The 24913-nt window shown below is 31.8% G+C and overlaps 1 protein-coding gene and 2 long non-coding RNA genes across 6 annotated transcripts; all 3 read right to left on the reverse strand.

The window, feature by feature from the left end:
* Positions 1-533: 533 nt before the first annotated feature.
* LOC131675358 (uncharacterized) lies at positions 534-3812 on the reverse strand. Of its 4 annotated transcripts, none has more exons than XM_058954336.1 (6): positions 3644-3811; positions 1935-2096; positions 1666-1852; positions 1404-1594; positions 1118-1305; positions 534-1036 (listed from the first exon to the last, which is right to left on the reverse strand). In XM_058954336.1, the coding sequence occupies exons 2-5, from the start codon at positions 2028-2030 to the stop codon at positions 1276-1278; spliced, it is 504 nt and encodes a 167-aa protein (XP_058810319.1). In that variant the 5' UTR covers positions 2031-2096; positions 3644-3811; the 3' UTR covers positions 534-1036; positions 1118-1275. The 4 variants fall into 4 exon arrangements, with proteins under 4 accessions (XP_058810319.1, XP_058810310.1, XP_058810305.1 ...); XM_058954327.1 differs by having other exon boundaries at positions 539-1036; positions 1105-1305; positions 3649-3812; XM_058954322.1 differs by having other exon boundaries at positions 540-1036; positions 1105-1305; positions 3601-3812.
* A 2170-nt stretch (positions 3813-5982) lies between these two features.
* On the reverse strand, positions 5983-9288 carry LOC131675302 (uncharacterized). The gene is made up of 6 exons (XR_009303033.1): positions 9118-9288; positions 7495-7600; positions 7222-7408; positions 6740-7154; positions 6443-6665; positions 5983-6376 (listed from the first exon to the last, which is right to left on the reverse strand). It is a non-coding gene; the product is annotated as an uncharacterized LOC131675302 (long non-coding RNA).
* A 2494-nt stretch (positions 9289-11782) lies between these two features.
* Positions 11783-14902, reverse strand: LOC131673847 (uncharacterized). The gene is made up of 5 exons (XR_009302754.1): positions 14586-14902; positions 14313-14502; positions 13962-14241; positions 13832-13874; positions 11783-13736 (listed from the first exon to the last, which is right to left on the reverse strand). It is a non-coding gene; the product is annotated as an uncharacterized LOC131673847 (long non-coding RNA).
* Between the last annotated feature and the right edge of the window lie 10011 nt (positions 14903-24913).

Genomic DNA, 24913 nt, shown 5'->3' on the forward strand with positions numbered 1-24913 from the left:
GACCAAATAATAGAATACATGGTAATAGATTGATACAGTCATGTTTTGAATATATTTCAGTACAAAATGAAGATAATTATGTTAGTATGGAGAATATTACAAATCAAATAATTGCATATGATTATACTTAATTATACTATGTAAAGTAAAGATATGTTAGTATATTTATAATAATATATTTCCACGGATAAAATGTTAATATTGCCATATAACTAGATGTTTCTTTCATAGAAACCAACTATTATACAACTCGAGGCGGTTCGTCGCCAGGCGATTTTCATTTGAGAACTGTCGTTGGAAATACCACGAAAATTGTGATCCTTTTAAACAAAAGAAATGAAGGAATTGAATTTTTGTACAGTCATGATCAACTGAACTGAGTAGATATATATTTACATCAATTTCTTTGAAGTTACAGATATATTGTTGCTGTGCGTAACAACGGTAATTTAGGTAATAATTTAAAATGTTGATAACATGTTTAAAACTCATTTATTATTAAATTTCCTCTAAACAAACTATATTACAGAAAAACTAATGAATAAAAGTTGATATAATTCATAATTTATGTGATTATTTCATTATAATCACATTGAATGAATATGAATTAAATATTGAATTTAATATAGATTTATGCAAATCACAATGTGCAGTCAATTAGATTTTGACATTCATCGATAAAAACTTGATTGTTTTTAAATTACTACAGAATATTTTGCATTATTTAGACGACAATGATTATTGAAATTATAAGTTGGAATATGCTTTTCGGTAATAATAAAATTCAAATTGAAGATATATGGTAAGATACCAGTTTATCAAAAAAATATTGATAATATAAGAAATACGATTTACAAGAGTCTTTTCGAGTCAAAAATAATGTTTATAAAAATATTTTCCCAATGAAATAATCGTCAAAGTAGAATAAATAATTAATGCTTTCAAGATGTAAAAGTGTCTTCTTAAGTTGTTGAATCGACTGATGCGTTGATACTTGTCAAGAAGTTTGAATCAGAAATCCCAACGAATTTGTTATCTGAAAAATCAAACATCATCCAAGTTGAAAATTTGAATGCTACAATACGATTGTGTTTTCGAACATACTGTATCCATATACCAACGATGGAAGTTCCGGAGTACTCGATTGTCAGCATTTAATTAGTACTTCTCGGTTGTCGGCTCTCGTTCATTAATCGCTAGTCACTCGAAAAAAGGATTCATATCCTAAATCAAGGTCTAAAGCGCACATACCATATATCTCCAAAAATATGAAGTTCAAACTGTAGATTCGAATTCTCCACAAATCTATAAATAACAAATGTTATTGTCAAAACTACAATCGGAATGCTATTTACAGGATCGGAATTAGTGACAGGGATATTTGAGGAACGTGAAGATCTGACCTCTTCGGGTTCATTCTGTTCTGATTCAGACTCCATCTGTTTCAATTGGAATTCTCGCCTTGCATTAAGTATTTGATTCTCATACTGGTTTAGTTTGAGTATAGTCACGATCATTGTTCCAAGAGTTCCAAAGGCAAATAATAACATTAAACTGAGTAGTAAATAAATCCAGGAGTTATAGCACGCTGCATCTATCATTGATCAAACAAAAATAATTCAATTATTGGTAGTTATATGTAGTGCGCTTTTATTAAATGCTTACTAGTCTCTAATGGATTAGCAAAATGACCGTCGTTGCAGAAATGACCTTCACAGCAGTCATAACCATTATTGGCAGTATTCGCATCTGGTATATTATTACAAATATTTTGGTTTTGCATCGATGCAGTGATACATCCGCGTGCAAAATTTAAGATGTTTCCTGTTTTCCAAATCTCAGATTTGAAGCACTGAAAATCCCAAAACATTTGTTACATGTTTCAAAGAGATATAAATTATTAGAAAATGAGCTGATTGATAGCTTTTACTTACGCCAATGCCAGTCGCGCAATGTGGCAATAGCGTTAGTGATTTTGTGCACAACTCATTTGCACACTGATAGCAATAGTAAACTGAACGTTGCGCCATGATTTTTTTTTTGCATATGAAAAATGAGTTATTCTATCAGATCGATTTGAGGTTCTAATATTAGTCCTAAAAGGAATAATTATTTAACATTAGAATGTGATGTACGGAATAACATGGAAACGTTTTTAAAAACGTTTTAAAGAAAATTTAAGAACGTTTAGAAATGATAGGTTGTAAAATTGTTACAATCACGGTAAATCCGTGTGCTTAAATTTAAACGTTTAATATGACGTCACCCATAAGAAATACATTGTCCTCAATTTTAAATACTTCTAAACGTTTAAATTCAGCGACAATGTATTTCTTATGGGTGACGTCACAATTACACACTTAAAACGTTTAAATTTAAACACATAGGATTTTTAAGGTTTTGCCGTGAATTAGATTAAATATGATAGTTTCTTTTGGTTAAAAAAAAATTAGAAAACCTCACGAAAACGTCGCAAGATGGTTTTACTAATATTATCTAAAAAGTTGTGAAATGTTTCTAGAACATTTTGAAAACGCTTTAAAAACGATTTTTTAATGTAAATTCAGGAAGTTGTCACGTCTAAATGTTTCAGAAACTTCTACAAAATGTTTAATTTAAAACGAATTCTGCATTCAATTATCATTGAAGCTTGAAAAATCATGAAAATAGGATTTTTCTTGTTTTCGGCCCTGTTTTACCATTTTTAAATCTAAAAAAAGTTGCAAATATTGGTTTTAACATGAAAAATATGCCAAAAATTTGGTTGGAATTGCAAACCGAAAAAAATTGGTTTGATGTTTTCAAATAGTCCCCTTCTAAATTTGAATTTCATGCCAAAGATTTTACTATGACATCATTTTATAGAGTTTAAAAATGCTACGAATAAAGTAAAATAATTTTTAACTCAGAAAATGACCAAAATATTCTAAAATAGAAAGTATGTCAGAAACAGATTGTGCTCATGCGCGTGAGTCAACAGGTTCGCCATTTTATTTAACATCATAGCTTTTGATGACAAAAAATGTGTCTAACCTGAATAAGATTCCGTTAAAGGCATTTTTAACTTATATATCCCGCCGAGTCCTTTATTATACAATAAAAACATATTTAAATTTATCATTCGATTTCTCACTGCCAATCTTGTGAAATCTCAGTTAGTTATATCATCAAATCTTTTCTTCTTCGACATCAAGTTTAATCGTTTCTCTATCAATAATAAATAACTATAGTTAAGCCTGTCGCAATAAAACTAACGAATAAACTCGAAACTTACTATTTATAATGAAAAAGGAAAACCTTTCCAAAACGAATTTATTTTGAAAAATGCGTTTTTAAATTGTTTCCAAAACGTTCTACACATGTGTCAGCTTATTATACAATATCATTTAAACATTTCTGAAAGGTTTTTTAATTTATTACACTTCTTAAATGTTCCTGTAACAAAAACAGCGGTCATATTTAACGTTTCTGAAATGTGTATGCAACATAAATTTCTTAACGTTTTCAAGTTCTCCAAAAACAGTTTCCAAAACAAGTTAAAAACTTTTTTCTGCGTTTTTCGGGATTGATAGAGTGATAGTATTCAAGAATTTCACAAACCATTCTACATATTTTTAGATTTAGAAATAGAAATTAGAAGAACCTTGCCAAAATCTATGATTCCTAGTTTCAATACATCTCCTTCACAGTTGAAAATGATAGTAAACTATTCACCAACTTAATGCCAGACCTGCGACAGTACTGCCATACAGATGATTCGGGCATGAGGTCGATTTGGCGAAGCGAACAGCAACTTAACTGAGATGTGTCTTCAACTTACAGTAGCGCTTAACAAGCTTATATACGATCTGCTAAATAAGATTTCGACGTATAACATCCCACCAATGCTTTGAATTTTAACTGCATTGAAAATCTGTAGGAAGCCTACTGAAAATCCTGCTTATATCGTTGAGGGATTTATAGTAAAATATTAGGAATTCATCATGAATGCAATATTATGCAATATTATGAAAACAGCGAAATATAGTATTCATTTCAACGTAATGTGAACGTCAAGCCATATCTTTTTGCATTCAGCATTCAGTATAAAATTTGAAATCTTGACAAAACATTTGATAGTTTAACTTCTAAATAATTTTAATTTTAATTTTAAATCGTTATGTTTGCGATCGTCGTATGGTACATCAATAAATTTAGTTCAATTGTAATTGATTATATCTGAAATGCATGTAGCTAATATATAACTAATAAAAAATAGTTACACGAAGGTTGAAACAATAATTCAGGTTTTTACTTGTTTCAAAACCAGGAATGAAACGGATGCGAGTATTTTATCAAATTAATGGTATAAGAGCGATGCTGATGCAATTAGAAGTTTATTATCACTTAAAAATATAAAGTGACTCGTGACTTGACATGTTTGCATTGCCTAATTTGTACGCATAATTCGAAGTATAGTTTGAATAAATTAATCAAGTAAGGGTAATTTCTATTCAATTTGCTTCGAATATTGAAATTGTTTTTTGATTTAGCAGGATTGAAAAACCGAATCTTAATTTTTTTAGTTTAATAAAAAACGAATAAAGATAGCGTTGTTCAGATGCAATTCGGATTCATCATTGACGAAGACATAGATTTTTTAATTAATTTTTTTCTTTCTACATACTTTTTAAGGCTGTAATGAGAAATATATTAACGGTTCAAGTAAGTAGGTGGTGAGCGTATGCATGCATCAGTGTCTAAGGTTGCGAGAGCTGGGACGTATTCCTTTCTTTCTCTCGATCTTGTGCATAACAATTATCAATGGCAGCTTATGTACTGTGAAAATTGATAAAGGGAATTAAGTGGTAAAACTGTATTCGGTTTGTTTCCATTTCGATTTTCGTGTTTCAAAAATGTAGTATGGAGTTACAATGTTATAATAAATATTAAATTTCAGAGACACAATTAATGTCAAGTTATAGGCAACATTTTCTGTATCAAATACCTGTTAAACATTACCAATTTGAAGGTTAATTTATACAGAAATCAACAAAATACTTTATAGATTTTAAGTTTTAAGAAAACAATTAGCGTTAAAGATTATTTATAACAAATCTAAGTTGATAAAATGAATTACGAATTATAGAAACTTTGAATATAGTTAGATTAAATAGAACAATGTCAGCTTTAGAAATTACATAACAATAAGAATAAATGAATAATGTATGTATTTCAACTTATAATTATTTTGAAATAATAAATGTAATTTTATAATTAATTTTAAACTATGATATAGAATGTGACTTTACAGATCCAAAAATAAAATGATAGTATCATTTACAATGTTGAAAATAATACACCAGATGCCATCTCTGATGGAAGCTAGAACCTCGGAAAAATGACTTCTGCGGCTATACATTCATCCGAGAGAAATCTTCATATAATCTTGAAGGCATTGTGTAAGAAAGCTTCTCTGAAGTTATATGATAAATAAAGGTATGTTTCTGTAACGAATTCTTCTCAAAATTGTTTTGAGTTAAATTTGCAAATGTTCTCATAAAAGTGGTAAAATTGACTATATGGAAAAATCTTTCGATTAAACCAGAATAGCGATCTAAAGGAATTTTCATTCACTAACGTTCAGAAAAATGTGGTATCTTTTTCGAAAAATAAGTTACAACGTGATGAAAAAATGTTCATAATAGCTTTAATAGAATTTTGTTAGACCACAGTAGAGAAAACTTATAAATTCCCAGCTTATCAATAGTCCTTAATTTTTTTACACATTAGATACTTTATAAAGGCATATCTCCTTTCTGACTAATAAAAATTTGCAATGTTGAAAGTTAAAATACTTATTCATAATCTCCATTACTTACTTAGTTAACATGTTCTTCGGATTCTCTGCGTGATGGGCTCTGTAGTGCATTTTTTTATCACAAATTTAACATTTGAATTTGGATAGTAATTCTACTTAAAAAAATGGTCCAGATATACAGCTTATTTTTTACGATAACTTTATTCAAAGTTGTAAGCTATATCTACATTTGCATCAAAAAGAATTTTTGAACTTACACATTTTTTACGTTTTTAATTCTATCTGTGCAGATACTGTCAAGGATTGAAATAATAAATTGGAATATACACTCTAGTCATACAAAATTCAAACTTTAGCTATGTGCTAAGGCACCATTTTATCGAAAAAATATTAAAAAAGATAAATTAAAAATAATTTTTGTAGGAATGTTTTCCAATGAAATTACAATTAAATTGAAGTAAACGATTAGTTTTTTAAAAATGTCGAAAGCGTGCAATTAAATTGTCGAATCAGCCGACGCTTTGATACTTTCACTCGCCAAGGAATTTGAATTAGAGATCCCAATGAACTCCTTATCTGAAAAGTTAAATGTTATCAAAGTTAAAAATTTGAATGCTAAGAAAATTGTGTCTTCCAACATACCGGATCGATATGCCAATGATCGAAAAAGTTCCGGAGTCCTCGATTGTCAGCAATAAATTAGGATCTCTCCTCGGTTATCGTCAATAGGTAGACACTCGAAATCATATCTTAAATCAACATCTTCAATGCACATGAGATATATCTCCTAGAATATAGCTCAAGCTGTAGATATCCAATTGTCAATTGTCAATAAGTCAGTAAATATCAAATGATATCGAGAAAGCTAAAAGCATATAATTAGTTCACTGCATTGATAAAATTGAAAAACATCGAATGATACATTATTTGAAAAAGTACCTTGCTTCAGTACGGGATTACCAGATCCCGAACTGCTTGCCAAACTTCGATCGAATTAATATTCCTACAAAGAATCGTTTCGAAACTAATTACGAATAAGTTTGAGTTGTTTCCTGTTGACAAACGTACTATATTGTCATTAATAATAGAGTTAATTGATATTTGTAAAATTAGCTAAAGTATAATATCGTTGACAGAGTGTTCCAGGAACATTAAGGTCTGGACCTGACGTTTATACGCTGGTCTGCATCCATCTCTACCAGTTTCAATTGGAATTCGTGTCTTGCTTCAAGCAATCGTTGTTCATACTGTTTTAGTTTCGTTACAGCAAAGAACATTGTTCCAAGAGTTCCGAAGGCAAACAATAACACGAAAAAGAGTACTACATAAATCCAGGAATTACAACACGGTGTCTCTATCGTTGATAAAAAAAAAGTCAATTATTCTCAGTTATATGTAGTGCGCGTTTATTAAATGCTTACCAGTCTCAAATGGCTTAGCAAAATGACCGTCGTTACAGAAATGACCATTACAGCAGTCATAACCATAATTGATGGTATTCGCATCTGTTATATTGGTACAGATATTTTGGTTTTGCAGCGCTTTAGTGATGCATCCGCGCGCAAAATTTACGATTTCCCCGGTTTTCTGAACAGCAGATTTAAAGCACTGGAAATTACATGGCATTTGTTACGTGTTTTCAAATTTAAAATATTAATTATTGGCAAATAAGCTGATTGTAAACGTTCACTTACGCCAATTGTAGACGTGCAATGTGGCAATGAGGCTAGTGATTTTGTGCACAACTCATTTTCACACTCATAACAATAGTAAACCATAGGTGACGCCATAATTTTCCTTCTACATACATAAAATGGTCTATTTTATCAAATCAATTTGAGGTTCTAATATTAATTCTGAATGGGATAGTTATTTAACATTAGAATGTGACGCCCCGAATAACATGAAAACGTTTTTATAACGTTGTTTAAAAAACGTGAAAACGTGTAGAAATTTAGTCCGTAAATCGTTTTAAATAAGTTTAATATGATATCTTGTTTTACGAAAGAAACATCTGGGAAATATTATAAAAACGTTTCAGAAAGATTCTACTGATACTATCTAAAAAGCTGAAAAGTTTCTAGAACGGTTCGAAAACGTTTGAAAAACACTTTCTTTTGTATTAAATTCAGACGGTGGTAACGTCTAAATGTTTCAGAAACTTTTTCAACGCACTTAATTAAAAACGAATTCTGCATAGTTGAAACTAAAGTATTACAAAAACCAGGACACAATTATTCAAAGAATATATCGTTAAAACTACGTGCTTTGAATTGTTTATGAAATATGAATGCTTAATATCATTCGGAAAGGTTTAGACAAATTTATTGTTAGAAAAAATACACGCAGAAAAATTGAAAAATATTTCTCACATAATTAATAATAATTATCATTGAAGCTTGAAAAATCATGAAAATAGGATTAAATTTAAAAGAAGTTACAAATATTGTTTTGACATGAAAAATATGCCAAAAATTAGTTTGGAATTGCAAACCGAAAAAAATTGGCGCTAATTTGATGTTTTCAAACGGTCGCCAAAATTTGAATTTCGGATCAAAGATTTTATTACGACACCATTTCATAAAGCTTAAAAATGCTATGGTTACTACAAATAATTTCTAGCTAGAAAACTCACCGAAATATTATGAAAAATAGAAAAATTGTCAAAAACAGATTCCGTCCATGCGCGTAAATCTATAGAACTATAATTTTGTTTAACATTTAATACAAGTTTCGATGACAAAAAAATTTGTTTAACCTAAATAAAATTCCATTTGGAGCATTTTTAACTTGCATATCTGGTCGAATCCTTTATTAGACAATAAAAAACGTATTTAAATTTATCATTCGATTTCTCACTGTCAATCTTATGAAATAATAGTAACATCATCAAATTTTTTCTTCTTCGACATCACATTCGATCATTTCTTTATATCAATGATAAATAGTTACAAGCTGAGCCTGTCACAATAACACTAATCAATAAACTAGACACTAACTATTGAAAAAGGGAAACCTTTCCAAAACATGTTGAAACCGTTTTCAAAGCCACCCGAATTTGTATTGAGAAAAGCGTTTTTAAAATGTTTCCAAAACAATTTATAAATGTGTCAACTTTTTAGAGAATATATTTTCTAATTTATTACGTGTCCTAAATGTTCGATTAACAAAAATTGGTCATATTTTATGTTACTGAAACGTTTATACAACATAAATTTCTTAACGTTTCCAAGTTTTCTAAAAAAAAAAAACGAGTTGGAAACTTCTGTGTGTTTTTCGGAGTTGATAGGGTGATAGTATTCGTGAATTTTACAAACCGTTCTAGATCCTTTCAAGTTTGAAGAACCTTGCCAAAATCTGTGATCCCTATTTTCAATACATCTCGTTCACAGGTGAAAATGATAATAAACTATTCACCAACTTAATGCCAGACTTGCGACAGCACTCTCATACAGATGGACCGACAATGAGGTAGATTTAGCAGAGTGAACAGTAGCTTGATTTTGAGATGTATGTCTCCGGCTTATAGTAGCGCTTAACAAGCTTATGTACGATCTACAAAATAAGATTTTGACATATAATATCCTACCATTGTTTTGAATTTTGACTGAAATGAAAGTCCGTTGGAAGCCTACTGAAAATCCTGCTTATGCCGTTGAGGGATTTATAGTAAATATGTTATAAATCTAATATTCGAAAACAGGGAGATGTAATATTGATTTGAACGTAATGTGAACGTCATTGCATATTTGCACCAAGCATTCAGCATAAATCCTGAAAAAATGTAAAGTGTTGACAAAGTATTTGATGGTTCAACCACCAAAACATGGTTTTTCAAATATATTTTTACAAACTGAAGAAAAATTGATGAACAATATAATATTTAACGACCGCTTCATGGCTTTTCACTCCCTAACGTGACGTCAAGAACATTTTTCTGTACTATTAGACTAATCTATTGAATTTAATTTTTTTTTTCTATTATTTATTTTATCTCTCTTTAAAAAATGTATAGCAAAAATCGGTTGTGAAGCATTTAATGATGTCAAGCGATAGCTGACAATGGTTTTTGTAGTCATAAACAAAGAATAAAAGGTTAATGTTAATAGGTTGATCAAAAATGTCAATTCAATAGTCATTGTTATATATAATGAATATATAAATAAGATTAATGTAATTATTATATTAAAATCTAATTTTAAAAAATATAAATAAATCTATTATAAAATAACAGTAATAAAGTTTTATATAATTCAATAGCTCAAGACATCATAAGTTATATCCGAATTTTTATTGCTTGTTCTAGTATTTTTCACTTTAGAAGGTTCTACTACCAATCGTACCATGTGGCAATCTTATCTTTTTGCAATTGCAAATATATTAATAAATATATACCTTATATACTATCAAATAACAAACAATTTAGATTATTTAACTACCAAACATATTTTAACGTAATTAAACATTAAATCGAACCAAAAATCAACCAGTTATTAACCACAAAATTTTACTGATAAACAATTAAATACAGAACTATACCAATCCAAAAAAAGCATACCATACCTTAAACCAATAATGCAATAAAATCATCCAAGATAAATGTTAATGAGTTAATTATTCGAATCAAATGGTTCTAGAGCGACCTACGGCATTAATGCCACAGGGGATAGTCATTCGACTTTATTATCAAATGTTTTCGAGTTATCGTGTATTCGATTTTTATAAATCCATATTTTTTAGTATGTCACAGCAAAACAGCTGGGAAGAGTGGAGGTCAAAGTTTGCATTGAGTCTAATGGGAACCGGTACAATAAAATTTGTTGAAAAATAATTTCAATATTAGTTTCAATAATTTCGTGATAAATAAAAAGTTTACTTGTTATAAAACTATAACAAAAATAAGTAATAGTAGGTTCGATACAATAAAGAAATTATTTCTGTAATATGAATATAGATTAAGCCTTAGAGGCCTATGGCTTTGAGTAAGTAAGATAATTATGTACATACATTTATTAATAACAAAAATCTTTCTTGAAAAATATTTATTGTGAAACACGCAGCTTACTCATCGGTTACAATTTTAGTTTCAGTAAATTAATTGAAAAACTATATATCATAAGAACAGATGTGTTAACGAAATCAGTTTAATGAATAATTGTGATTCTTATACTATTGCTAACCATAATTTTAGACTTTGATGTACAGTCCATAACACATCAATTAACCATTGTATAAACTTATAGATAACTGTTATAAAGCTACTCTGTACAGCTCTGAAACAATGGTCGACTTTTATATAATCAATTCATACCATAACAAATATTTTTCTAATAAATTATTTGAATTATTGTCTCATATCAAAAAACTATCGTACATTTATATTGGATGAATGAGTTTTTTATTAATTATTGTATTGAACCTACTATTACTTGTATTTTTTATAGTTTTCTAATAAGTAAACTTTTTATTTATCGCAAAATTATTGAAACTAATATCGAAATTATTTTTTAACAAATTTTATTGTACCGGTTTCCATAATGATTCAGTACAAGTTTTGACCATCCACTCTTCACAGCTGATTCGCTGTGATATGCTAAAAAGTTTATTATGAGACATTCTTTATGGTGTAATAAGGGTATCTTTTAATATTATTTTATGTAATTTTGCGATCAGATACAAATTTTTATGTAGGTTTTATCTTTTTTCATCATTTATTCAAATAAAATTTGGATACGTCAAGTTTGCGATTCATTTCTCTTCATTATCATCAGATCAGATCACGTTTCTTCTTTGATCTTATATTTCATTTAATAACTATTGTATTACACATATCATTGAACATTTAATATATCTACACATTTCAATATACGAATATAAATAATAAATACAATATTCTACAAGTAATGTGTGTATATATACACGTTCACTATCTTTCTGTTAATGATACTTATCAGATTAGGTATAATATTTAGGGATAAGTACATAAATAGTCAATGTGAATATGAAATCATGTTATTTGGTTAATTATATATGTGTATTTTTAATCGTGCAATGGTACAAGAGCAAAACAGATGCAGCTAGAAGTTTATTATCACTTGAAAATGTAAAGTAAGTCGTAAACTTAAATCAGTCAAATTTCCTTGTGCGTCGATAAAACTTATGAACATTATTCATATATCTTCAATTATGCAAGCATCTAATGAAATATTATCAATATTTCTTTTAGTTACAAGATAAATATTTTTTTAGTTATCGTTCGATGGATAAGATTATACAATTTATTTACAAGAACATATAGATCAGAAGAAGGTATTAAGACTCATATGCCATGATTTCTTTGGTACGTTTTCGACGTAGATAAGACATGTTTCTGCGAGTTATTTTTCAGCATTGTACATAGGTTTTCAAATTTTTATTACAACATAATATCACAGATATATTCCATTTGTTATCTATGTCTAGATCAGAAATATTTTTAAAAAATCATTTGGTCATTTAGTATTTAACAATTATCAATTTCATTATATTATACAGTGGTTGCATCCTCACAGCATTAGGCACGAGTCGGTGATTTCTTCCATCATGTATGTTATTGCAAAAGATCATATAATTTTGAATGCGGTGGTACAGAAACCAAATGAAATATAGAATTAATTATCTTCTTCGTTCGGTTTTTAACAGAAAGTAGTTTTCAAAGAGTACACAACAGTAATATCTGTTGATATTATCAATTGAAATGCTAAGTGCAAACTAAGCTATTTTTCAGAAACAAAGTGTTTGTTTTCTACCACTGATGCCGAGGCAAATTGAATTTTACAGTTTTAAACCACTGTATTGTATTGCAAATTTTGTACTCAACAATGTTATTTCTATGCATATTATTCGTTTATATTTTTTGCAATTTTTACCTTTGAACATTTATTGTAAAAAGCGGACAAATAAATTCGAGGTAGCAAAGTTAGCACATTAACTATTACTATAGTATGTACAAGCGATTCCATCACTAAAATAATCCTACTCTTGCATTCACGTTCCACCACAATTCTATTTGGCTAATTCTAACATTTATCGGAAATAACTTAATTTTTTTCAGATTTTTACAGAATATTTTTCGTTCTTCAATAATAATATAATAATAATAACGATAATGATAATTTAAATGATAAACTGGAATATATATTATAGTTGTACAAAGTTCAAATTGTAGCTACGTGATAAAGCACCAGTTTATCAAAAAAATATTAAAAATAAAAGAAATATGTTTCAAAAAATATTTCAAGTCAAAAAAAACTTTTATAAGAATGTTTTTCCAGTGAAATCATCATGAAATTAAAGTGAATGATTAATTCTTTGAAGGTACCGAAAGCGTCTTCTTAACTTATCGAATCGGTCAACGGCTGGTGCGTTCGCTTGCCAAGGAGTTTAAATCAGAGATGCCAATAAATTCATTATCTGAAAATTCAAACGTCATCCAAGTTACAATATTTTACGATACAAGAGCGGAAAAGTAGATTCTCGTCTCGTGTGGCGTTTACAAACGATAGATATACAAAATCAAGATCTTTTTCCTGAACATGTATCGTATAGTATTTTTCGATACAACTTCATTTTTAAGCGCTCGTTTTCGAAAGCACGTTTTTAAATGTACATTTTTGGCTGAGCGTTGAAAAAAATTTGAAGTACAGTAAGATTGCCTTTTTCAATAAATCAGATGCGTATGCCAATTATTAAGAATTCCAGACCCTCGATTAACGACAATCAATTTTTCATCCAATCGGTTATCGGCTCTCGTTCGTCAATACCTAGTCACTGGGAAAACGAAGCTTATTTTGAATCGACGTCTTCAACGCACATGCGATACTTCCAAAATACGAAGTTCAAGCTGTCGATGTCGGATTGTCGATAAGTCTATAAATATTGAATATTATCGTGAAAGCTGAAAGTATATAATTGATTCATTGAATTAATAAAACTAATGAAAAACAAATGCTATATGATTTGAAAAGGTACTTTGCTTCGGTACAAGATTACCTAAGTTTAAATCGCTCGTCAAACTTTGATTGTTGGAAAGTTTCTGAAAAGAATGATGTCGATATTAATCATAAATGTAAGTTAGAGATTTCCAATTGACAAACAAATCACAATACAGTGAATAACGTACTTCATGAAATTATTTGAGCTATGCTATCATTGATAGTTTAGAGTAATATCGGAACGGTAACATCAGGTGCTCTTTAAAAGGGTCTCTCTAAATGGGTCTAATGATGCCCTTCATATGTCGTCCCTATCTACTATCCTTACCACATTCGGTGGTCTTTGCTGTAATCCGCCTCTGCGTCGTATTCTGAGAACTACATTAAAGTAGAATGCAACAGCTACGCCGAGTGCTATTAAAATTCCATTGAATATAAAAAACAACCAGAACAAATATTTATCTGCATCTATCGATCATGAAATAAAAATTATAAAATTATTATTACGCATTTTTGAATGAGAAATATTCAATGCTTACAACGATATCGTAGTAGTTCAGGAAAATCGCCACCGTTGCACAATTCCTCTTGACAACAATTATAACCATACTCATAATGACTTGCCTGTGTTATATTATTGCAAATATCTTGACTTTGGTGCAGTGTAGAAATACAACCACGAGAATGTTGTATCTTGTTACCGATTTCTCGAAGAGAAGATTTCCAGCACTGCAATTCCAAAAATATTTCTTGCGTATTTGCAAATTTGAGATGTAAGTAAACAGATAAGCTAATTGAAAGTTTTTACTTACGTTAAATGCAGTCTTGCAAATTGTTAATTTATTGTCTGGTAATTTGCACTGATCATTGATACACTGATAACAACTGAACCAAAATTGCGACATAATTTTTTTGTGTACGAGCTATATGAGATATTATATGAGATAAATTTGAGATTCTAATTTTAATCCTGAATGGAATAATTATTCAACATTAGAAAATGACGTTGGTATGTAAGAAAATGACAATAAACTATTCATCAAGTTAATGTCAAGTTAATTCGTCAAGTAAGAGCACTGCCACACAGATAGAACGAAAATCAGATATATTTGACAGAGTGAGCAGCAGCTGCTTTACTTTGAGATTTGTTTCCGGCTTATAGTAGGGCTTAATGAGCTTATATACGATCTACTGTACAAAATTTCGACATATACACCTCACTGATGATGTACTTGAATTTCGTGAACTGGAATTAAAGTCCGTTTGAAGCCTACTAAAAATCTTGTTTATTCCATTGATGGACTTACATGGTTAGTAGTACTAGTAAATTTATCTATATCTTGGAATATATTTATTAATATTCATTATTCAATTAGTAAGACTAAGATCAGATAAACACAATATAGCTGATAAATGGAAATATCATTTGTTGGTAAAATATTGAAAAAAGTTCAGAAATTCAATTTTGTATTATCGTAAGATATAATATTCACTCCAACGTAATATAAACATCAATACGTATCTTTTGGCATTAGGTAATTGGTAAAAATATGAGAAAATATAAAGTTATGACAAAATTTTCAATAATATAACATAAAAAGAATGTAGTTTTTCAAATATATTTTTGCTAACTAAAAGAAGATTAGTGAAAAATATAATATTCAACTACCTCTACGTGACTTCACTAAACGCTGTTTTCACCTGTAATAATAGCATTGTGAATCTCAAATTTCAACAATTATCTTAAATGACGCGACAATATTTATAAAAATATAGGTAATGACGATTCGAACAATATGATCAAAAAGCATTTTCAAAGGATTCATTACCTCTTTAAAAATTGACACACACGTGTTCATGTTTGGAATGGAATGATACAAAGTTAGCGGATAAAACTTAACAAGCTCCGTCCAATTCTTTTCACCACCAATCTCGTAACGACTTTTTGGTATAGCATTTTATATAATATTAGCCGTTACTCGTCTGTATCTCACTCCTACAACAATCTATCATGTTTTTAATGCAGTTAAGAAGTTAAGTATAGGTGATAGGTCCATATTAAATACATAGGCCTACTAACCTTAAATATTACTTTATTCTGGTTTAATTTTGAACTTATTGGAAATAACTCCATCATACACCATTCCTTAAGTTATCTAATAATGGACAACTGAAATATTTATAAAAAATTCAAAACTGAAAGAGAGTAACATTCGGAGATAAATTACTACAGTATTATAATTATTACATTACAGTAACATAGATAATAACTTATGTTACTGTTATATATCATCACTTTGTAAAATAAATTTTTTTTTTTTAATTTAAGCTTTATTAACTTCTAATACATAAGTTATTTAGCAGTATACAAAATACAATAATAATTTTGAGAACATATCATTCTGTTTCTGTTCTTGCGATCAGGCAAAGCATGTTCGAGGAATACAGTCTAACTTAGGTTGCTATATTTTAACATTACAATCCGTCAAAAATTTACAAACAATACGCATTGCTTTAACATTTGGTTCAGATAGTAAGCATTTGATATCTAAGGGGAGGTATAGTTTTATTTTTGCTAATGATTTAACTAGTGTAGGCCTTTGGTTTTCATGTAATGAGCATTGCCAAATTACATGGTTTATATCTTGTACATAATTTCCGCATTCACATTGTGGATCAGGCACGACTTTTATTTTAGTTAATGATTCTTTTAAATTAACATGATTGCTGCGAATTCTACAAAAAGTAACGATAAGTTGTCTCGAGAGTGACTTGTCAGCAAACCAGGGTTTCGACATGTCTTTATAATTTGATTCAAAGTAAGTTTTTCCTTTTACAGTAAAGTCGCAGCAGATCGATTTATTGGTTTTATTTAGAAAAATTTGTTTGAAAAATGGTTTAAAATCACTGTAAGGAATATTTTTGATAAAAGGTATTTGTTCCGTTGCTCTTTTAGCATGCTCATCTGCCAGTTCGTTACCATCAATTCCTACATGTGCTGGTACCCAATAGATCGTAACTCTAATTAAATCATTGCTTCTTTTCATTACTTCGATAAGTTTACGTCTTATTTCTAATAAAATATAATTTTGATCAACCGTGTTTTTGGGGTTAGTTAATGATTGCACTACACTGAGTGAGTCAGTAAAATTGTCAACTTGATAGTTATTAAACTCCAGTGCAATATCAATTGCATCAGATATTGCTATACATTCGGCGGTAAAGATTGAGGCTTTTTTTATTATACTTTTAGTTTTGATGACATTTAACTCTGGGCACACACAAGCAGTGCCTACCGATAAACCTTTCTCGTTTTTACTGCCGTCTGTATAGATTTTTATGGAGTCGATACTTTCAAATTTTTTTTTGAACATTTCATTGGGGTGCTCGCTTTTTTGCATTTGTAGCCCAAATTCAAAATTTGTATTAATTTTATATTTAATAATATCATGTTCGTAATTGTATAAGGATGGATATATGTCTTTATGTATTAAATGTTTGATGCAAGTTATTTTTTTAATGCATTTTTCTAAAATGGACTTTTTTTTCCTTGTACATGTGCCAATGTCTAACTCATATTTTTCAATAGTCGATAGTGTCAGTGAATTTTTAATGCTATAGGTTTTTAACAAAAAGTTTGTACATACTATCTCAGTTCTGTGTTGCAACATTATCAATTTCGCTTCGGCAAGTAATACATTGGTAGGAGTGCTCATCCTTAGACCAAGTGACATCCTAATAGCAGCATATTGTATTCTTTCTAGTTTGTCCTTTTTTGCTTTTTGTGATGGGTAGTAAATAAACCATCCATAATCAATTATGGCTCTTACATAGCTTTTATAAAACGTTAGAAGAGTGGTGGGATGCGCTCCCCACCATACACCTCTTAAGAATTTAATAATATTGAGAGCTCTGTATGTTTTTTCATGTACATATTGTAAGTGTTTGTCAAATATCATTTGGTAATCAAAGAGCATTCCGAGAAATTTGACTTGTTCAAGAGATGGTAGCATGGTGTTGCCTATCGCGATTTCCGTGTCGCCCGGTAGATAGCCGTCTCGGTTGAAATGTATGTAGTTTGTTTTAGTTGGGGAAACGTCCAAGCCAATAGTTCTCAGTCTGTCAGTCACTATTTTTATTGTATTTTCTATTATTTTTTTATCATTGTCAAAATCTGAGGTTTCAATGTACAAAACTACGTCGTCAGCAAATTGTAAGTTCTTTATTTTTTGGTTGAGTTCTAAAAAGATACTAGAGACATAAATAATATATAAAAGTGGGCTAAGCACTCCCCCTTGAGGGACTCCCTTATAACAGTGTTTTGGGTCATCAATGTTAATTTCCGAAAACAACAATCTGTGTTCTATTAAGTATTTGATGAAATTAATAACCTTGGACGAGCATCCTTTATTTGCTAGTGTTTGTAATAAAATATGACTTTGAACATTGTTGAATGCGTTGCTTATGTCTAGAAAAACAGCAAGAACGTGCTCGTTTTTCTTAAAAGCGTTCATTATATTTAATTTAAAGGTTGATAAATTATCCATACAAGACATTCCTTTTCTAAATCCAGATTAACTGCTGGGTAAAATGTTCTCATTTTCGACCCATGACCTTAGCCTGTACGAGAGCATTAGTTCGAATATTTTACAAATACAGGAAGTCAGAGCTAAAGGGCGTAGTCCTTTGCCGTTTGGTTTTTCTACAAAGTGTATGTAAGTTTGTATCCAGCTCTCGGGATAAGTGTTGGTGGCGTAGCATTCGTTAAGTATGTCGAGTAATAAAAGGTGATATTTTATGGGTAGGTTGTGAAGAACTTCGTAGTTTATTCCATCTAAGCCTGGTGCAGATTTATTTCCCCTGGACTTTAAGGCAGTATTAAATTCAACAAAGCTGAATGGGACATCTAACAGGGGGTTGTCAGAGCCGCTCAATATTTCATGACAGTTAAAAAGTTTCGGTTCAGAATATAGTTCATTTAAGGTTGACTCGATTTTTTCTTTATTATTTGCATACTCGTCTTTACTCTGGGGATTAATTTTTATCCATTTATTTTTGAATATTCTAGCTTTTTCCCATGTGTATTTTAAGTTGACATTCATATTTATAGATTCTGCAAATTTATGAAAAGAATTTTTCTTTTTTGTTTTGAAAGTATGTTTAGCAACTGCTCTTAAACGTTTGTATTCTATCAAGTCCGAAAGTCTACCTGAATACTCCCATTTCTTATAAGCAACTTGTCTTAGGCGTTTAATTCTTTCACAGTCATTGTCCCACCATTCGACCGGGTTTCTGTGATGTTTTTTGTTGTATACTCTCTTTGGGCTGCAGTTTATAACCGCTTCAGATATAGTTTTAGTAAAAAGATTGTATTTTTCTAGAGAATTGGAATTTTCGTAGTCATACGTAAGAAACTGTTCATAATTTTTCTCGAGTGTGTTGTTAACTTTTTTCCAGTCGGTGCGTTTTGATTGTATTTTGAATGAGCGTTTGTTATATGTTATTTTTTCCGAGTCATAATTAATGTAAATCGGAAAATGATCTGATCCCCGTGAATCTTCAGTTACTTTGATTTTTATTAGATGTGCTATGTTCATAGTGGAAAAAATTAATTCGATATTAGACTTGGTGTTGTCGCTACTGTTGAATCGCGTATATGTATTCGAGTTATGTAAAAACAAATCGTATTTCTCGGAGTGCTCTTGTAATCTTTCTCCATTGGAATCAGTCGTATGACAGTTCCATGATTCGTTGTGCGAATTGAAATCACCAAGAAAAATGCTTCTGTATTTAATTTGAGAGTTACTTAGCAAACTATTCCACTCATCATTGTCTAGTAGAATATCAGAGGGTTTATAAGACGCTATAATGGCAACCGGCTGTTTTAAATTGGTGATTTCAATACCACATACTTCGGTATAAAAATTATCGTTGATTACATTTTTAATCTCAGTATAATTATAATTTTTACGTATTAAAAAAACTATACCTCCTCCAATAGAGTATTGTCTATCTTTACGGAGTGTGTTGAAGCCGGCGTACAGAAAGTGGTCACTGTCCTTCAACCACGATTCGACACAAACCAACACATCTATATCTTGAATTATCTTCGCAATTTCTTCTTTTTTATTGCAAACACTTCTGGCGTTCCAATACAGCACTCGTAGATTAGTAGCATTATTTTGGTTATCACAAAATTGTTTTTTTTAGCCATTTTTGATAGTAATTGTTTATTCATTTTCTTGTTGACTTTCACTTTCACTTGTTGTAGCATCATCAATTTCCATATCTTGTTGATTACAGTGCGCTGTAAGGTGTCTGTTTATGTTCGTTATTCTTCTTTTAATAGATCTACCGATAATGTGTTTGTGAACATCTGTCAGCATGACTATGAGCGCTTTTACGTTTGGGGTGTATTTTTCTGCAATAGATGGGATTTCGGCGTATCCCGTTGAGTAGGTATCTGTCAGGAACAAGCAAAGTTGAGTGGGAGTTATAGGGTATACACTTTTATACTCTTCTTCTTTATTGTTAGCTGCATCCTCAATTAATGTCTGTAAATTTTCTGGTGGTACTTTGTTTTTTACCGTTTTCTTTTTCTTTTTAAGTGGCTTGATTGTCTGTTTGCTTTTATCTTCTGTTTCAGACGCTTTCTTATCGCTCGATGATGTGCTGACTGAGAGTGGTCTTTTGAATACTTTGCTTCCTTGTTCTGTGTTCATGTTGTCATACTCTTCTTGCCCGTTGAGTTGAGTAGGGGATGGTGTTGTCGGGAGTGTTTTAGTTAAATCAGAACCTATTTCACTAGTTGATTTGCTCTGTTCTTGTGATTTTTGTGTGTTGTCTGTTGCGGATGCCGTTTGGAATTCTTGATTGTCTTGGCTAAGTGCTGTAGCATTTTTTTTAGATTCATCATTTTGTTGTTTATCTGATTTTTTGCAATACCTAGCAGTATGACCTTCTTCGTTGCATATGAAGCAAGTTATTTTGTCAGTACTCACGTAGATGTGATGGATATATTCGCTGTATTTCGTGGTAAATTCATTTGGAAGTTTCGCTACATCGTCCGGATCGATATAAATCTGCCTTCGAAAGCTTAGAATGTGAGTGAAGCCCGCTTCCGCGAACCCAATCCTAATCCAGCTCATGCTTGATTTTACTGCTATGTCTCTGTTTGTCAACTCTGAGATTATTACATCATTCGGTATGCTTGGATAAACGTTGGAGAAAATGACACGTCGGGTTCTTGCAACATAAGGTCTGAGTTTGAATTGTTGGTTATTTATATCTATGGAGTTGTTATCTTCTTTTGTCAAAAGTTCAACTAGTTTTGCACTGTTTAAGTAACAGCAGAGTCTGTTTTATGAAATTTTTGATGCAGCAATGATGTTGGTCGGTGCGGTTTTGGTTGCTATGGCTTTTATGTAATCTTTGATCTGTATACCATCTGCAGTGTCGATAACAACTGCTTGTTCTTCTTTAGGGTACATACTATTACTCACTATTTTAGAAAACGTTGTTGTAGAGTTTCTCATTGGATGTTGGCTGTGATTTTGGCTTTGCAGTTTTGTCACGCCTTCAGCACTATTATCACTTTGTTGATTATTAGGCATTGCGCCTATCGAAGTTGGATTGATTTTATCTGTAGTTATAGAAAACTGTTTCGTATGTTAAAGTTTACGTGTATATGCACAAGTCAGACACGCCGCGGTCGAGCCGCGACGCGAGCGGTAAACAGTTGTGACGAATCGGAGAGCTATATAAACACGTCCTACTCTCGCGACTGTTCGAACCGAACTGGTAAAATAAATTTATTTAAACATGATTCAAGAATGGAGATGATATCAGATATTGAGGATTGTTTTTAGTTACAAAAATAAAACCAGATTTAAAAATAAAACCAGATTTTTTAAATAAATGAAAACATATACAGGGTGTAACAAAAGTACCGAAACGGTCCTGTATTTTTTCAGGTAAGGTATTTTTGAAAAAGTTTAGGGTCAGGTCTTTCGTAAATTTTTGCAAAGAATTCAATGGTGATCTTGGATTTGACCTTGAACGTGACCTTCAAGGTTATTTCAATGTCAACTTTTTTTCAAATGGAAACCCCTCTTTTTCATAGCGGTAATTGAAAGAACGGAAAATTTACATTCAAATATGTATTGAGGTCCAAGGTTAAGGACAACCCTAGAGGTCAAATAAAGGTCACTAACATATCTATGACACGCATACTACACAGTTTATTTATGAACTAATCTCAGAATCGAATTTAACGATTTGACTTGATTAGTTCATTGATGCTTAGATAGATGGCGTATTTGAAAATAGTCTGTTGATTTCATATAGTTTCTTGTAACTCGCAAGCAAAATTGCTGTGAGTGGTGATTATACAAGAAATTAATCAGTGCGGTAACACATTCAGTTCTATAATTCCTGGGTTGACGGACAATTTTTGTAATACGTTATACTACGTATATATCAATTAACCTTGATCATCTGCACAAGCATAAAACCGTCAATTATTGTAGAATTACAATCAGAATAATTTTTTTTTAAATGAAAAAATTCAATAAATTTGTACAATATTTGTACAACTATTGTTTAAGATCTGAATGAGATATGTATAAGTCTTGTATAAATTTTTTCGGAAAAAATATCAGTGTTCCGAACGTTGAAAGTGTGTTCACTTGTCGTGTCTCGATATGGCAAAGTTCACGTAAGAAGGAAGCCCGGGTTGTTGTAACGACCAAAATGGGGGTACAATAGTTTTCTTTTTTACTGCTCTATTTTCCGAGAGGTCCCTGGTCGTCCCTGGGTCGGGCGTTGCCCGTCTCATTTGTTGGTCTTTTTTATTTTCATCTCTCTCCTTGCTCTCGGCTCAGTTCGAAAACGAGAACAAGGTGCAAAGGATCTCGTGGCCGTCAAGCCCCCAGCTCCAGGAATAATTCTTGGAGTCTGTTAGACCTCACAAGTGGTATAGTTTCTGGGTTTGGTAGGGTCACCCACGGAAAGGGAGGCTGCAAGGCTAACCTTGGTTCGGTAGGCTATAGAGCTTGTGAGCAAGAGAGAGGAGGACGGCTATAAGGGGTGCGAGGGCGTGGCTGATGCGTGTGAGCCCGAGTTTCAGGTAGCCTCCTTATAGAGAGAGAGAGAGAGAGAGCCGATGGAGTCAATCACTCCGGTGGGGGTCTTCAGGGTATTTTGTTTGACGAGACAGCTGGAATGCTCCCTGAGTTTGAGCGATTGTGTTGCGTGCTTTTCCATCCCTGTTGCGTTAGTTAAGCGTGTTCTAATCTTTTTGCGTTTTAGTTGCGTGGGAACAAAGAAACAGATACATAGAGCCAGTAGTTCGAGCTATAATGTATAATTTACGGTGCGCATGAATATTTAGAGGCACATCGCATTTAACTGTAATGTGAAAACGAGCGAACGATAAAAAACACAAATGATACAAGGTCGATTTGCCGCACTATTTAATTCAAATGAAGGTAAAAAATCTTGAGAATTGTACTGGAATAATAAAAACTAGTTCACGCTCGTCAACTTATCAAGGATCGTTTATAAAAGTAAATCGTCAAACTTGAAAGCGATGATGATCACTGGACGCGCTTGCCGCCACCTTGAGAACGGCAGCAAATGCGAGTGAACTTTTGTGAGGCTCGATAGCAGCCAGCTTCTTACGTCTCGATCTCGCAGCAGGATTTCTTTTCCCTTTTGCCGCGCGCAATTCGTATTAGACGTGTCGCGTTGTCACGTTTTAATGCGGGAGCCGACGAGCCAAGCATAAAATGACGTCGCGTATCGACGGGCCACACGGTTTCGCGGAAGCTATTTTGCAGGCTGACCGCGGCGCGCGAGCAGCAATGAGATCTGGAGACCGCTGCCCAGCTGCCGTATATTCGATGAGCGAGTTATCGGGGCGAAGCGCGCGGAGGCCCGAATGTAATGCACACTACACGCTTGATTATTTTTGCACCCCGCCGGGGACCAGTCTCTGCTTCGCGTTCTGTTCCCAATCGTTTATTTCGCGCGACGCCTTTCGCTCCAATTCCCTTTTTCTTTGCGTGGTACTCTCGGACATGGGCCTTCGCGTCGTTCATTTCTCGTCGAATAAAAGCATCAAATCGGATCTGTTTTTCCGATTGCCGTTGAAAAATTGAGAATAGGGGCAGCGATGAATTTCCAACCGACTGCACTACCGTGTGCGTGTGTGTTTCTCTTGTCACCGTATCCATCGAGCATCTCGAGTTACAAGCGATTCCTTCCGACTGGCTAGCCGAGGAACAAACAGAGCGCAGACCCGATTCTTCCACAAAGTAAGTAACGTTTGCTTTTAAATGTTACAGACGTGAAATTGATCCGTCGATGCAGATGCACGGCAAGTCTATATCGGATGTGGGAAAGCGTAGTCTGTGTGCATTCGAACTGTTGTACAACGCGATAATTTAAGAGATTGTAAAAACGAGGCTGTTAAAAATTAAAGCTTTAAATTTTTTCTTTTAGGAATTGACATTTATTCACAATTAATTGCACTAGAACGTCTGCGGGTTACAAAGGTTGTCAAACGAAGAGAGCGGTCGGTCGCACACGCCGCCAGAAGTTTTGTACTTTTCGTTGCTGTGACGATAAACAACAGTCGCATAGTAACTCATAGTAGGCTTGTGCTGACAAGATTACGCGACAATACGCGGAAAATGAAAAAATAAATGTTTTGTTACATATTTGTTTGTTTGTTTATTTTTTTGTTCTGTCAAGTTTTATTTAACAAGATATAAAAATTGTTATTATTTATTTTATTGAGCATTATTTATTTAAATTGATTTTTCAATTATTTTCCTACTATTCTGTGAATTTGATACGTATAGTGTTTTTAAGACTTTTCCTATGACTTTTCTACAACTTTCCCGTATGTGTTCGTGTATTATATGAATTTTACCTGATCGAGATAATTTCGGACATTCACAGCAAAATGTGCTGGTGCTCCGTCATGAATGAAAATCGTGTTGTTCTACTGCTTTTGCGTCAAGTGATCGTTCAGTAAACCCGGGAGATTATTTTGAAGGAAATGTAAATAATTTTCCCCATTCAAAGGTTGCGGTAGCTCTTACGGACCAATTATTCTGTTGCCGATCAATCCTGT

The sequence above is a fragment of the Phymastichus coffea genome, unplaced genomic scaffold (genome assembly GCF_024137745.1).
Source record: "Phymastichus coffea isolate CEN01 unplaced genomic scaffold, Cenicafe_Pcof_1.1 PCOF00001, whole genome shotgun sequence".
In the NCBI taxonomy this organism is placed as follows: Eukaryota; Metazoa; Arthropoda; class Insecta; order Hymenoptera; family Eulophidae; genus Phymastichus; species Phymastichus coffea.